Source organism: Peromyscus eremicus, chromosome 4 (assembly GCF_949786415.1).
Source record: "Peromyscus eremicus chromosome 4, PerEre_H2_v1, whole genome shotgun sequence".
Lineage (NCBI taxonomy): Eukaryota > Metazoa > Chordata > Mammalia > Rodentia > Cricetidae > Peromyscus > Peromyscus eremicus.
In genome coordinates, this window is record NC_081419.1 from 127,485,159 (window position 1) to 127,501,162 (window position 16,004).

General features: G+C 47.5%; 1 protein-coding gene across 1 annotated transcript; it reads left to right on the forward strand.

Moving 5' to 3' along the window:
• The first annotated feature begins 410 nt into the window (after positions 1 to 410).
• Positions 411 to 12,319, forward strand: LOC131908665 (vomeromodulin-like). Its single transcript, XM_059259700.1, has 14 exons — positions 411 to 675; positions 2,663 to 3,152; positions 3,466 to 3,567; positions 4,267 to 4,422; positions 5,192 to 5,276; positions 5,618 to 5,675; positions 6,399 to 6,469; positions 7,589 to 7,735; positions 8,739 to 8,861; positions 9,029 to 9,096; positions 9,365 to 9,395; positions 10,507 to 10,567; positions 11,283 to 11,362; positions 12,082 to 12,319. The coding sequence occupies exons 1-14, from the start codon at positions 411 to 413 to the stop codon at positions 12,103 to 12,105; spliced, it is 1,761 nt and encodes a 586-aa protein (XP_059115683.1). The 3' UTR covers positions 12,106 to 12,319.
• The last annotated feature ends 3,685 nt before the right edge of the window (positions 12,320 to 16,004 follow it).

Consider the following 16,004-nt stretch of genomic DNA (forward strand, 5'->3'; position numbering starts at 1 on the left):
CAATCTCAGCACTGAAAAAAAAGAGGGGTGAAATTTATATTTGCCATAATACCAAGGATATTATATCTTATCGCTGCACCAAATAGCAGGAGAATATATATATATATATATACCCATGGAGCCAGACCTCAGGACAGGGCTCACCTTCATTGACATGCTACAGCCAATTCTGACAGTACAATTACCCATGGCAGAAACAGGAAGAGGAAAGAGTTGCTCCACAAGATGTTAACTAGCATGTATCAGAACATATTCCCATGAACAGAGGAGAAACTGGGGTGTCAATAATGTGAAAAACATGCTCTTACCAGAGCCAGGGAGCCATCTACACAAAGTAACATGACAGCTCTAAGGCCTGTGGTGAACGTGATTAGTGACCCATTTCCTTTCTGCAGGTTTCACCCACAACAATGTGGGCTCTCTGGGCCTTGGCCATCATGTTGAGCATCCAAGCAGGAACACTTGACCTGGTGGAAACACCCCCAGCGGTGAACAATCTCCCTGTTGCTGTGCCCAATGTGAGCACTCTCCCTCTTGTCATGCCAAGGCCCCCACACCTCAAAGGTTCTTCCAACAGCCAAGGCTTGCCTCCTAGAAAACATCCAGCTGCCCCCAAAGGAGGCAAGTGTGCACCTGCAGCCAGATACTTCCTCTCCAGCGGCCAACTCCACGACTGTAAGTAAGACTCACTCTAGCTGTCATTTTGGGTCCCGTCCACACCTTCCATAGTCTGCTCATTTCTAGCTCAGAGAAGGTTCAGTCAACCTTCTCAGCAAGTGAATTTTAAACATGATGACCCTGTGGCATCTGCTTGGTGCCTAGAGAGAGAAGGAAACTTGGGTCATACCTAGAAATTCTGGCACAGCAAGGGCTGAATCCAGCTTATCCTAAAGCTCTGAGAGATGGTGAAACTGAGTGTAAGGTAACTATTCTTAGACCGGGACTGACTTATGCTACCCTGGACAAAGGAAATGTCTGACCCCAAAGCTGTCTCTCTATTTGCCTTCCAGTGGATTCTTACCACTTAGAGACTGTGCCATGCCACAGGGTTACTCCTTGCTGGGCCCCAGGACTGCCTAGACTCCCACGGTTGATTAACCCTTGACCTAGTTTCCAGAACAAAAAGCAGCACATTCAGAATCAGCCTGAAAGCCCTTGACCACACGTGCTCTCTTGAAACACCCACTTCAGCCTCTCCCTGACATAAACTTTGGTCCAGGAGACGAGAAATTCTTCTCCCTAAGATTCTCAAAGGCTGAGACTACAGGAACCTGGGTAGTTAAAAGCATGACCAAAAGATAATTCTGCTTGAGGAATCAGGGACTGGTTAGGTTTCATGGGTTAAAAAAGAACAACAGGAAACACTTTGTAGTTCCCTAGAAGTTCTATGCAGCAACACTCCAGTAAAGCCCTGCATCAGATCATGACAGGATGATGAAGGAGGCCATAAGCCACGGACCTGTTATAGTGGCCAACTAACACCCCTCATGAATCCAAGATTCTACACACAGAACTCTGGGCACAGAAAGAGCAGCTAGGATATAAGATATGCTTGTCTGGACTGCCTTCAACCTTAACTCTGCTAAGGTAGAAATGCTCCTTGGACCAATCAGCCACAGCTCTTCAATAGCCAAGGCTGACCACAAGGAACACTTCACTGACATTTTTTTTCTATGCAGCTCCTACTAGAGCCAGACAGACAGGCATGTGGAGATAGCATTATAGTGATTTGACTATTTTCCAGGCCACAGGATGACTCTCAGCCTGTTCTTTACTACCTTAGAATTCCATCTTTCCTTTCTTACTTATACCAGATGGCAGGAAATACATGAGAGGCCCCTACTTGCCTATCACTGCTTAAGTCTTGGGCAAGTGCAAAGACTACCCAACATAGCATATCCAAGTAACAATCATCTGTAAAGACTAATGATATGAAAATGGGTCAAAAGAGCAGAGGAGACTTGGGCAGAATGGCCTAGAAAGAAAGAAAAACTGTGCTTGTCTATTCAATACACTCCTGCTTCTGCAGTCCCTCCACATTACAGTAGATATCTGCAGTCATAACCTTTATCCTTCATCTGGAAGCCAAGCACCACACCAATTATAAGCCTCCAACAAACACAGAGAATGGGAATCAGAATACCAATGACGACCCTGAGGACTAGAGCTGATACTGAGCACCAGACATCAGGACAAAAACAAAAATTAATCAAATAAAGCTGGCCAGATGGCTCATGCTCTAACAGGACCAGTCAAGAATGCACAACACGTGTGTGTGTGTGTGTGTGTGTGTGTGTGTGTGTGTGTGTGTGTGATTTTTGCCAATAGAAGGAAAGAAGGAGACAAGACAAATGATGACAAGAAAAATGACACACACAAATGAGGTTCCTCCTCACTCCACACCCAAGGATCTTTGAAGCTAACAGTCTCATCACAAGTTAGTGTCAGTGTAGGACCAGCAGCAGCTGGGGACAACAGGGAAGGGGGATCTCTCAGACAGAAAATCATTCTTAACTAGGGCAGGGGAAGCACTAGAAGTTGGAAGGCAGAATTCAGAGTTCCTATGTACCCCATATTTCAAGATGTCATCTTCCAAAAGGAGGGTGCTAGGGATGAACTGAACAGAAAACACACAGCAGGACTGTCTCTTGATCTTTTTCAGATCTCATGAACACTCTGCCCCCACAGATCGAGGAACTTGTGAAGTGTAATGGCGTTGGCATGGGAGGCGTGCTTGGGACACTGATGTCCACACTGGACAGCCTTGACCTGCTCTCACTCTTAGATCCCACCTCCCTCCTACAAGGGGCAGGCGGTCTTGGCCTAGATGGTCTCCTAGGCCAAAAAGGCAATGAGGAGTCCTCAAAGGCCTCTTCAGGGTCCAAGGCCACTGGAGGACTCAACAACCTGCTCCCAGGGGGCAAGGAAGGCCTGGGCAGCTTACTAAACCTCGGTGGAGACAAGGGCTCTGGCAAAGGAATCCTGAAGGGAGAGGGGCTCTCTGATATCAAGCAGACTCTGGGTGGCGCGGTGGAAAACGTAGAACATCTGAAAGAATCTGTTGAGGCCAAGGTCAAGGATATCCTCCCAGAAGACATCAAAAACTCACTTTCAGATCTGCTCAAGATAAACATCCAAGAGCTTGTGCTCGAGTAAGTGCTTCCTTGACAATTCTCTGGGTTTCTGGACAAATAAACTGCTCATTGGGAACACTTACACTCAGTCTACAGCAACCCCAGTGACAGCCACACTTTCATAGAGAGACAGACTTACTCCTGCTGGAACTCTGCAAAATATGACCAGGATGTCTTGAGTTTAAACCACTGGGTGGAAAGGGAAGGAAGCTCAGGGGTCACAGGACTAGCAGCGCTTAGCTGGTGAGGAACTGGGTGCCTCACACGTACTTCTCAGGAGGGCCAGGCTGTTTCTATGAAGCAGAACTGAGTCTCTGTCGTCACTCTGCAGGTTCAAGGTCGACGAGGTGAGAGAGGAGAGCACGGACATAACCATGGAAGCTGATGAGATCCAAGTCCACTCCACAGTCACTGCCACCATAGGCGGAAAAGGGTGAGCCTGTTTCCACCATGATTGCTGGGTCACTGGGGACTAGGATACATGCACCCTACCCTAGAGCCAGATGACAAGGACTCAGAGACAGAGAAAGGAGGATCAGCTATTTCAAGCAAGTCTGGCTTACACAATGAGACCCTGACTCAGAAAAAAAAAATTACATAGATGAATAGATACATACATACATATAAACATACATAAATTCATAGATACATACATAGATAGGCAGTTTCATAGATAGAAACATACATAGATACATAGAAAAACAGACAGATAGATGACAGATGGACAGACATACAGATGATAGATAACCTGCCTTGTACTAAGCTTCTTATGTTAAGAAGCCAAGCATTTCTTCTGATAGACTTCTTTTACATATTTCCACAAAAACTCAAAAGGCCTAAGGGCTAGACTTGGAAGTGAACTTATGGCTGGTAGTTTGTGCCACCAACAACAGGGGACCTCCTCAAGGCTACGTTAGACAGTTATTTGTCAAATAATAACTGACTACCACAAGAACCACCCTCTTCATTCTGTGCCATGGGACTGAGGCGCTAGGAGCATGTGGACTAGGAAACACAGTCCTCCCCTCTAGAGGACAACCTTCACCACAACATGAGCCTGATTCCCAAATGCCTAGCCCTCCGCTGCAGCCTCATGTCTCAGGCAGTATTTCATTCACGTTCCTCTCCACAGCGTACTTGGACCTGTCATCACCCTACTGAAATTTGAATCTAACTTGGATGTGACAATGAAAATTGCTATTTCCTCCAACAACACGCAATGTGTCAACCTTGACGTCCAAGACACCCATATCGAGGTCAACGAAATGAAAATAAACTTAATAGAGACGTACGTAACAGCTTCTATCCTTCTACTGAATCAATCCAAAAGTGTGTCAAAAGGCCCTGCTGCTGTCCCAGAGGAGAGCTGGTCCACCATAGTCCTCTAGACAATCAGGAAATGCTAGGAGAGCTAACTATCAACATTCCTCTCTTTTCAAGAACAGTCTTCTCACATCTACCTTCTATCTTTCCTACTGATTCTATTTAAGGGACTCATCCTATGTTTTCCCAAAAAGAACCATGAGGCCACACGGTGCAAGTCTCTCGGACACTTCTGTGGACCAGCTGCCTACCTCTCCTCTCCTGGGCCAACCATAGGTTCCAAGCCCTTCTGACGAGGTTAATAGTAGCCATTCTGACTAGGTTCACACTAGGAAGCTAGAAACGCTTCTCCCCCATACATACCCAGCCTGGACATTCTTTCCCTCCCTCTGGGATGCCCTATGCAGGAGTCACTGTAATTTCTCTAAGTAGAACTTAACAAGTTCTGAATTCAGATCCACAGCTACACCAAGACCACAGATAGGTCTATGGACAAATGTGTTCTGGTGTCTGAAGGATCCAGGGAGACCTCTGGGGCAGGTGTCCTGTGCTTTGGCCAGGAACCTTTGCATCTTCCTTAAAGACTAAAGACCAAGGCAGGAGCGCAGGACTCACCCTCACACTGAGAACCAAAACATCATCCTGACTCCTTCATCACTGAGTCGGTCTGTCTAAGACATGCACAAATCTAGAAACATGACGATCACTCATTTCAACACATATGTCTTTCACAGAGTCACAGGAACTGTGCCTCTCCCCACGTCTCTGCCCTTGAATGACATCATCCCAATACTGCTGACAGCAGAAATGAATGAGAATGTAAGTCCAGGGAAGGGCTGGGGTTCCCTCAGAGACCTGAATCACTGGGGGACTAGGAAAGAATCTTGCAGCTTTGTAAATGGCTGACTGCTGGGACAGATTTAGGAACAAGGGACCCCTGGAGCCCAAAGGACAGTGTGGCCAGGAAACTCCTCTGAACATATGTCCAGCAGCAGAACTAGAGTACCCGAGATTTGGGAATAGTGGATAACATCTGCCCATGAGAGGTTAGGGAACTAGCTCAGGAAAGGGGGAAGCCAAGGGGAGAAGGGGAGGACGTTGGCTGATAAGACAGACTACTGATGCTCCCTCAGCTAAGCTAACCTGTGGTGACTTCACAGCTGCAGAAATCCAACTCCTGTGCCATCGTCCTCAAGGACTTTAATGACTGCAAGAATGGTGAGTACTTCCTTGGTGTCTTTTGTCAGTAGACTCAAGTGGCCCAGGGACCTTGGGGAATTTCATAGGGGACATACCACAGAGATTGGGCCTCTGAGATACCAAACTCCAAAACTACAAGGATTCTCACAACCTCCTCAGCACTCTTAGGAAAGAGGATGGTCCAGTTGACTTTCCCTCAAGTACTTGACTTCTGACACAGAAGAGAGATGACACAGTGTTTCTGGGGGTCTGCAGAGAGCCTCACAACCCAAACAGCATTTAAAGGCAACACTGCAAAGAGTCTGAATGAGGAGAAGTCCCAGGCCCTCACCTCTGGGATCCTGAGATCAGGAAATCTCACAATATCCCTATAAACATACCAACAGTAAAGGCGGGAGGACATCTAGGGTTGAGCCACCCAGAGAGCTGAAGTAGCAAACTGGGCTTATTTCTCAAGTCCCAGGAGAGACAAAATGCGTGGTCCACCTAGACAGTCTCTCCTTCTCCAAGGGGATTTTGACACATCAGATTTTAAAAATAAAACCCTCTAAATCCTTGTGGGTAAACCCAAAGCTCACAGCATCCCTTGAGATGTGGAAGCCATTCAAGGCAGCACCTTGTGTCTGGCATCCAGACAGAAGCAGCTGTGCATACTGGTATATAGGGCAGACCAGTCTGAGGCACCACAGCCATCGATGGCTGCCTGGGCTCTTCCCATTCCTCCCTCCCTCTCCTCCACAGCTACCGGCTTATTCAAGTACCAGGTTCAAAGTACCAGGATTTCTTCCAAAGGACTTTCCATTTTCTACTGTGTAAGTACTCACTGTTATTGCAATGACACCCGCTGAAGGCTGGAAGCACACCTGAGCCCAAACAGAGATCAGAGAGTCAGGACAGTGAGATGATCGGCTCAGTTCTCACCCTCATCTTCCCTGGGGTCAGTCTCCTGAGTGTCCATCAGGACATGGTCAGCCAGTGCTCTTCTCCATTCAAACCCACAGACAAGGGCCTGTGAGGAACTCCCACAGAGAGAACCATAACTTGTCTCAGCTCAGCTCTCCATTCGCAGTGGACTGTACACAACACAACAGATAGAGTCAGCTCCTTCCAACCACCCACTACCCAAGTCAGGGAGGCAAAACCAGGCTGGGACAAGCGATGAAGAGAGGGGACATAGTTAGCTCAATTCTCTTCTGGAAATCCATCAAAAAAGCTGCACTCAGATGCTGAAGCATAAATCCATGCACATTTGGGATGCTGTTCCTCAACAACCTACAACACACACCAAGGACATAAGCTGAGGGTCAGAACCTCCTCCACACGTCACATGTGGAAACAGAGCCATGCTTCCCAGAGAGTATGAATCGCTCTAAAGTCAAGTAAAAACTAAAGGAGCTATTCATAGGACACGAGGAAACACCAGTGGTGTTAGGCATAAGTCTCCCTTCTCTGTTCCTGTCTGAATCTTCCAGCATCCCTTCCAAAAGGAGTATAGCTCAGAAATATGAGGATAGAATGCATAAAAAAGAAAAATGAAACAGACAGATAGATAGACAGACAAGCAGACAGACAGAAAAAATATCCCAGAATTGCCTTAATATCTAAGAACTTACTCCTCCATATGATGGTTTATGAAACATAGGAGGGAGGGAAATAGGGAGGGAAAAGGAAGACGGAGACACAGAGGGAGACTGGCCCTCAGTTCTGCAGAACGGTGACAAGGAGAGAAAGCAATATTAAACACACATCTTCATGAAGTCCGTCATAAACGACCGACTCACCTTCAGGTGAGGATTCATGGCCTCTGGGGCAAGCCTGGCTGCCCTGAGCCCTGCTCCACTGCCCTGCACAGTGAAGCCAGGCCACAAGGCCTTCCCTCTCCTTCGGGTCTCCTGATCTGACATAGCTGTCTCGCTGCTTTCCCTCCTTAGGTTGAATTCAATTTGGGAAAAAAACCAGTGCCTGTGCCTGGAGGTCGGCTGCCTCCAGATCCCAAAAATGCCACCATTTCTGTAACTATGTCCACCTCGATGTTGAAGATACTTTTAATGTACGTGGCCAAGCAGAGCTCTGTCAAGGTGAGTGTCCTCCATCAGCCTCAGGTCTGCACTACTCTGGATGTCAGCTGAGACTGTCACTTCTGAGGGAGAAGGTAGAGATATAAATGAGATACGAAGGTTGTTTGATTTTATTTTTTATTTTTTTTAGTTTCTTGAGACAAGGTTTCCTTGTGTAATCCTAGCTGTCCTGCAACTACCTCTGTAGACTAGCCTGGCCTTGAACTCACAAAGATCTGCCTGACTCTGCCTCCCAAGTGCTAGGATTAAAGGCATGTACCCACTGCCCAGTAAGATCTGAAGGTTCCTGCAGAGATGGATAAGACCAATGCCACAGGACACACATCATCCTTACTGATCAGCCTTGATGCCATCAGTGGGGCTCAGAAGCAGGCAAGGGGGTAGGGAGGGTAAATATTATGAGTGTGTCACCCACATGCCAAGCACACTGCCATGTGTCCTTAAATGATCAATGGCAAGTAATCCTCAAAACACAGCTCAATGTAACAACTCTTCTTGATTTTACTGATGCCCTCAAAGAATCTGTGAGTGGCCAAGTCACAGTAGCAGCAAGGGCACCACGCTTATCTACCCAGGAGGTACTTTAATATGACCCCCACTAAAGATGGAAGAGGTCTCCCCAGTGAGAGGAGCTCTCACACTCTAGGTACCATGATCAGGTGACTCAGCCTATAAGGAATCTTCACCACAGAGTCCATAAGTGTTCAGCAGAGAGCGTCCAAGAACAAGAGCCGAGAAACACACTTCTACTTTGAAAGGCTTGATAGAAAGCAACATTCCACAAGGTCTCTGCCCCAACATCCATCCACTCAAGTAAACAGAGGCATGGGGTGAGGATGCACATGTCATTTCTTTTTCTCAGCTGCACCAGCACCCAGCTGGGTGACTAAGCCTACAGAAGCAAAGTCAGTATCTCAACCAAGACTGAAGGACACATGCCTGACTCATGGTACGCCATCTCCCATCCTCTTCCTCTCACTGACTGAAGTCTTCTTCACAACAGATGAATGACCTGGGTGCCAACATCACCAAAATAGCCTATGCCTTCCAGAAAGACAAACTCCTCGGACTCACTTATGAGGTTGAAATAAGGAAGGGTGGTGAGGACTTTGCCACGGGGACAACGGTGAGTACAGAGAAATGAAGGTTCCCTGAGTTGGAAGAAGGGCAAGGACTTGGATGCATGAGATAAGCTGTCCCCAAAAGCCTGAGGCCCAATATACCTTGGAGTCCCCATAACAAAGGAAAGGCCACACCCCCATGTTTCACTCAAACTCTCTTGTGTCATTTCAGAAATTAATCATCGCTCATAACAGCAAGATTTCAAAAACCAAACTGGTACCAGACATCCAAGTCAAGAGGTACTACAAGCTGTAACTGCACCATCCTCCCAAGGATGTAAAGACCCTGTGAAACACATACACATGATGGGTTCTGGGAAAATATTTCAATAATTACAGGAAATGGGGAATTTAGGTCTACATGCTCTTAGTCACCTGTCCATTCTGCTCACTATCTCCTAGTCTACAGCTGACTTATTCCAAATCAACTGAGATAAGACTTGAACTCTAAACACAAGTGGTACTGTTCTCGTGAAGCTAACATTTCTTTGTTCTTTGTTGCTGACAGGTCTGAGAACACAGTGGAGCCTCCTGAGGCTGTAAGTTGGTGGGCCCTTATGTACTGACCCATGATAGGTGGGAAAGCATGTCAATGCCAGACACTCTGACTCAGGAATGGGGGAAAGAGAGGCCCATGGGTAATAGAGCACACACCTACTGTGGAACAGAACTCAGGTTCCTAACTGGCTCTCTGGAGAGCTCTTAAACCATAGCTGCCCATGATCACACTCACATCTGCATTGGGGGCCACAAGGAGCATACATAGAAACACATACAAAGGAGACGGAAGATACTGAAAGTCTGGGGCCACATGAGGGAGAGAGGTCCACAGTGGGACCCAGACATGGGGTTAGGAAATGTGTCCCTGTAGCGGCCTGAGATACGAGGAGCCAGTGAAGCAGCAGACTCAGGGAACATTCAGGTTAGCAAACCTTCCATCTCTGCTTCTCAGGCAAGAGACAGGATGGTCCTGGCTCTGGACTAAGTGATAAAGACTGCGTAGGATTGACCGCTGACCTCATAGAGACACCCAAATACAGTAGTTTATGCCAAGATCTGTCCCCGGATGTTAGAGAGCAGAGTTTAAGGAGTGTCCTCTCTGTGCACACAGTGGGGTATGGTTACAGTGGAACCCCAAGCCAGTTCACAGAAGCCTGATTTCCCACGAAGAGGGATGAGCAGTGAGAAGGAAAAAGAGGTGTAGAAGCAACCCCATATGCTCTCAGAGGAGGGTCACAGGATGAGAAGGGTGCACCATGACATGGAGGGACCCAGACCTACGTCCTCAGACCACATCACAGCAGGCAGCAGTGACCACCAAGTGCAGGGCTCCCAACCTTTGACCTCCTAGTCATCCTGAAGTCCCAAAGCTACCTGCTGGAACTATAGCAAGGTGACAGTAAACAGGACAATACCTCTGCTCATGGAGCCACAAGGGCAACAAACCCCAGTAGGGACCCCAAAACTCCAAAAAAGCGGGAGTCCTAAGGATACAGGGAGATCCATCTCTATATTTGACCTTGACATGTGACAGACCTGTCCAATAGAGAAAGCCCTCAGAAACCTGCAGCCTCAGCTCATGCTGCTGGGCATTGAGGACAATTGGAGGGCTGCAAGGCTCTACTGAAAATGTCCTCCCGGGTCTTGCAGAAGGAAGAGGTGGAAGGCATTATGGCTGAAGTCATGAAGAAGGCCTGGTCTTCCTTCAATGGTATGTGGAATTAATGATGCTGACAGCCAGCACAGTGAGTGCCCCATGAGAGGTGCCGGGAATGACACATGTGGGACACTAAACCCCAAGCACAAGGCCACCCTGTCACCTGCTGGGTTATACATCACCTTCTCTATCATAAATGACAGCATCATGATGGTATAAAGGGAAAACAGATCAAATTGCCTCCTCTGGAGCTCCCAGGAAGTCTTATCTGCAGGTACCTGGGACCAAGACCACCAGGGTATACAGCTGCACAGTGGACCTGGGTCACCCACCCCTAAAGACATTAGAGTTGTGTCCCTTGAAGGTATTATCAGAACCTCTTTGGACAACAACGATGATGGTGCCACAGGCCAGGAATACACAGTCCTGGTTTGTTCTACTGTGGTTGTCAATAGCATACTGATCTTCAAATGTATGTATCACCCCCGGTCAGGTCCTGTTGTGAGGCAGTGTATCATTTCTCATCAATGGTAGGAGACCACCAGGTCCCCACCTGCTTTGGGGCCTTCCTTCCCCTACACCGTATCTTGCCTCCATCCTACAGGCTGGGATGGACAGTCTTCATGACACCATATTGAATGTGTGTGGCAGTGACTCCTCCTAGGGCCACATACAGGTCAGAGATCCCAAGTGTGACTATGGTCAGACAAGCCACCCAGGTTCTCATTTCCCTTAACTGCTGTCACAAGATGCTACTTCCTTATTTCAGAACTGTTTAAACAAATGAATGTTCCGGAAGGAGTGACTACATTTGCCCTAAAGGATGCCAATGTCAGACCACTGAAATCGGTAAGAAACCGAAATACAACTCTTCCTTGCTTGTTTGTCTTCCTTCGCTTTGCCTCAAATACAGGACCTCGCACGGATTCCCATCCTGCCTGTACGTACGACCAGTGTGAAATTAACCCAGAGAACACCAGCTTCTCTCATAGGACTCAAACCTTAGGCTGTGCCTGACCCCACACTTCCCTGCATCTGGGCACACATCAATTCCTAGAGGGTCTGAATGACAGAAAGGCAGCACTTGCTCAGGGTGGCTTTTCATGTTCTCATTCTTTCCTGCCCACCCTATCAGGGCCAGGGAACCTGCACAAGCCAGCCTTGATCAGGGCACCGATCAGATGGATGACATCTGATCTACAGCCACAGTGACAAGAATCACATCCCACAGCAGTTCTGGATAACAGTGAAAGTGTAGCTACTGACAGCCAGCACTGTTCAGGGTCAGCAGGTGGTTCACTCAGGATCCTGTGACCCCAGAGTCGGTGCCTCGCACTGCTGTCTCTGGGTGGACCCCGACTGCAACCACACGGATCCCCTCCTGCCAGAGGCTTCCCCTTCAAGTTCCTTCTCTCCTAATCTAAGCTCTCTAGGGTGCTCTCCAGGTGCTCTCTCCCCATCCCTGAAGCAGTGCTATGTGATCTGGTGGGGTGTGGGTTAGTGTTTACCATGCCTGCAGTCAACTTCTGAGGTTAAAGGCAGTAATTACTGTCTTTCTCTCTCCGTAGAATCACCTTCAGGCAGCAAACTGAACCCAGTGCTACTGAAGCCAGGCAAAGTACTGCGAGACAGTGAAACCCCCTGTGAATCTTTTCCATGCAACCTTGAAGCCCCATCCTTCTGATTAAGGAAACAATAGCAGTAGTCCCCTCAGCATGCTCAGGATCCTCTGCCTTGATTGACAAGGGAAAGAAGAACAGTTCAAGGTCATGGGCATTGTTGGAATAGCTCCTTAATAAACAGTCTCTGCACGCAAAAGTAAAAGATGACTCATGTCTCAACTCTGGTACATGTTCGTGAGCATGCAAAGCACTTCTTATTTGGACTTGAACAATAATATGAGACAACAAAATCCAGCGTTCTCCAGTGCCCTGGGGGACAATCGTGACAATGATTAAATCTTTCTCCCCTCATTTTCCTGCCTTACTTGGATCTGGAGTGCCTCTCAAAGGCTCAGGTGGTACAGCCTTGCTCCCCACCTGGTGCTATTGGGAGGTGGTACCTTTAAGAAGTGGTGCCTAGAAGTAGTTCTTCGGGTCACTGGGGTGTGCCATTCAAGCAGATGGGGAACCCTGTCTCTTTCTGTTCCTGCTTTTGCTTCCTAGCCATCTCGTGAACACTTTGCTTCTCATAACCGTGTACTGCTAACCACAGACCTAAAGACCAGGAGAGAAATTAGGACACAGCTTGGGTCCTCTAACACTGAGCTTACATTAACCTCTTCCCCACTTAAGATGCTCACCTGGTTACACTGATGGAAAGCTAGCACACTCTCCAACTCTAAATGCTTCTTTCTTATTAATCGAAACCAAGCAGAGCCTGGAACCCAAATCCTCCATGTTGGAAATGGAGGAGCACAGTTTAAACACAAACTGTGAGATGGATCAGAGCAGGTAGAATCCTGATACCACTACAAATCATGCATAAAAGGCTTTGTGTGTCTTGGGTCATAACTATAGTCCTAGCCATGTGGCCCTAAATGAAAAGCCAAGCCTGTAGTGGCCTGCAGGATATTCCAATTACTGAAATGCCTTATAGCAGGAGGGGTGGGGGGGTGGCTAGATGACAGAATCTTATCCCAGGGCTGTGGAGACAGTCAGTTGGAGCACTAGGAATTTCCAAGTGGCCAGCCTAGTGTACTTACTGTGTTCTAGGCCAATGAGAGACTTTCTCAAAAGAAAAAATTAATATGCATGAACTGTACCTCAGGAATCATACTCAAGGTTCTCCTCAAACCTAAACACATATGGACACAGTTGCTAAGCACCTCATACACACATGCACCTGTACGTATATGAACATTCAAACATATATGCACATAAACAAACAGAAAAGGAAAGAAAGCAAGTCAATAAAGGTAGAGTAGAAAAATGCCAAAGCACACTCAGAAACATGCACAAGATGGCCACTTGTAATCTAACTGTCATGTCTACACGAGGCATACACCTTTCTACCCTCTGCTCAGTGCCTGGGTACCAGGTCTACTATGAGACCAGATAGAGTAAGTAGAGCTTGGGATTACTTTCAACTAAGGGGTTGAACCCCAGAAAACTGAGGCTTGGTTACCTGATTGACCTCAGATCTTTGTCCACATCTAAAGTCTTGATTTCTCCACAGGCCAGTGCCTTTTCTAGCCAATCCCACTGAGGCAATGAGCTTCATAACCCACCTTCTTTTACTTCAAGATTCCCAGAAATCATTCTCCTTGATGTTTGCTGAGTTTTTCTGCTTGTTTTCTTGTAACATATTTACTCTATCATCCTGTGTCTTAGTTACGGTTATCATTGTTGTAATGAGACACCACAGCCAAAAGCAACTTGGAGGAGGGTATTTCATTTACACTTCCAAGTAACACTCCCATCGAGGGAAATCAGGGCAGGAACTCAAACAGGGTAGTTACCTGGAGTCAGGTGTCAAGTTGACATAAAATTGATCAGCACACCCTGGCTGGCCTCAAATTGATGATCTTCCTGCATCAGCATCCCAAGTGCTGGAATCCCAGGAATGTGCCACCATGCCCAACCTGAAACCATGCCTAATTCCTCCCTTCCTCTCAGCAACACAAGCCCTCCCTGCTGCTTCCACCTCCAGGGCATCCACCATCTGTGTTTCCTTTGCTATCCTAGTTGTCAGAGACCTGTTTCAGTCGATGGGGGGTTCAGGTCCCAAAGAGGATGTGTAGAGTCGATGGGGGAAGGAGATGGACACGATCTGAGGATGCACTTGGATGGCTGCCAGCAGCCTTTAACTGAAAAAAAGACTACACCTTTTATACTGTATAGTTGTACTTAGGATCAAATGGGGGACAAGGGGCATGTGAGCTGGGGTGTGGCTGAGACCAGGGATTGAGGAATCTAGCATTGACCTGACAATAAGCACCAGTCACATCTTAATGGAAGGGCCATAATTTCCTCTTGCCAGAGATAAAAGTGACTGTTTATAGAGATCCATGGCTAGGTCCCGGGTGGATCTCTGGGAGTCCAATTAACGAGAATAAGGAGGGTTTATATGAGCGAGAATTGATGAGACCTAGGTTGGATAAAGCACAGGGACAAATAGCCAAACGAATGGAAACACATGAACTATGAACCAATGGCTAAGGGGTCACCAACTGGATCAGGCCCTCTGAATGGGTGAGACAGTTGATTGGCTTGATCTGTTTGGGAGGCATCCAGGCAGTGGGACCAGGTCCTGTGCTCATTGCATGAGTCGGCTGTTTGAAACCTGGGGCCTATGCAGGGTCCCTTGGCTCGGCCTGGGAGGAGGGGACTGGGCCTACCTGGAATGAGTCTACCAGGTTGATCTCAGTCCACAGGGGAGGCTTTGCCCTGGAGGAGGTGGGAATAGGGGGTGGGCAGGGGGAAGGTGGGGGGCGGGAGGGGGGAGAACAAGGGAATCCGTGGCTGATATGTAGAACTGAATTGTATTGCAAAATGAAAATAAATAAATAAATAAAAAGTGACTGCTTATGAAAGAGATATCTTGATAGAGGGAGACAATATGGGGTTAGGAAGAAACCTGGTGCTAGAGAAATTCCTAGGAATCCACAAGGATGACCCCAGTTTAGACTACTAGCAATAGTGGAGAGGGTACCTGAACTGGCCTACCCTGGTAATCAGATTGGTGAATACCCTAAATGTCATCATAGAGCTTTTATCCAGTAACTAATGGAAGCAGATGCAGAGATCCACAACCAACCACCAGGCCGAGCTCTGGGAGTCCAGCTGAAGAGAGGGAAGCGGAATTATATGAGCAAGGGGGGGTCAAACTTGATGGGGAAATCTACAGACAACTGAACCAAGCTCGTACTCCCAAACTTTAGATGACAGCTGTGGAACCTACACAAGACCAGACTAGGTTCTCTGCATACGGGAGACAGTTTATGTAGCTTGCTCTGTTTGAGGGGCCCCTGGCAGTGGGATCAGGATCTATCCCTGGTGCATGAGCTGGTTTTCTGGAGCCCATTACCTGTGGTGGGATGCCTTGCTCAGCCTTGATGCAGTGGGGAGGGGCTTGGTCCTGCCTCAACTGAATGTACCAGGGTTTGCTGACTCCCCATGGGAGCCCTTACCCTTTTGGAGAACGGAATGGAGTGTGGGTTGGGGGGGATAGGGGGGAGTAGAAGGAGAGATGGGAGGGGGGTCTGTGGTTGATATGTAGAATGAGTGGAAAATTTTCTTAAAAAAAAGAAAGAGAAAGAAAGGGAGAAAGGGAGGGAGGGAGGGAGGGAGGAAGAAGGAAGGAAGGAAGGAAAGAAAGAAAGAAAGAAAGAAAGAAAGAAAGAAAGAAAGAAAGAAAGAAAGAAAGAAAGAAAGAAAGAAAGCCTTTATCAAGCAGGAATTTTCCTCAAGCTCTCAAGGGAATGGAGACAGACCTTTATCCAAATGCCTGACCTATGGAAAGGACTTCTGGGGAGCAGACACTATACTAC

Excerpts from the sequence above, each read along its gene's own strand:
- LOC131908665 (XM_059259700.1), top strand. The coding sequence starts at position 411 with ATGTGGGCTCTCTGGGCCTTGGCCATCATGTTGAGCATCCAAGCAGGA. Across the intron at positions 4,423-5,191 it reads AAAATAAACTTAATAGAGAC|AGTCACAGGAACTGTGCCTC; the intron begins GTACGTAACAGC and ends TGTCTTTCACAG. Across the intron at positions 7,736-8,738 it reads CCAAGCAGAGCTCTGTCAAG|ATGAATGACCTGGGTGCCAA; the intron begins GTGAGTGTCCTC and ends TCTTCACAACAG.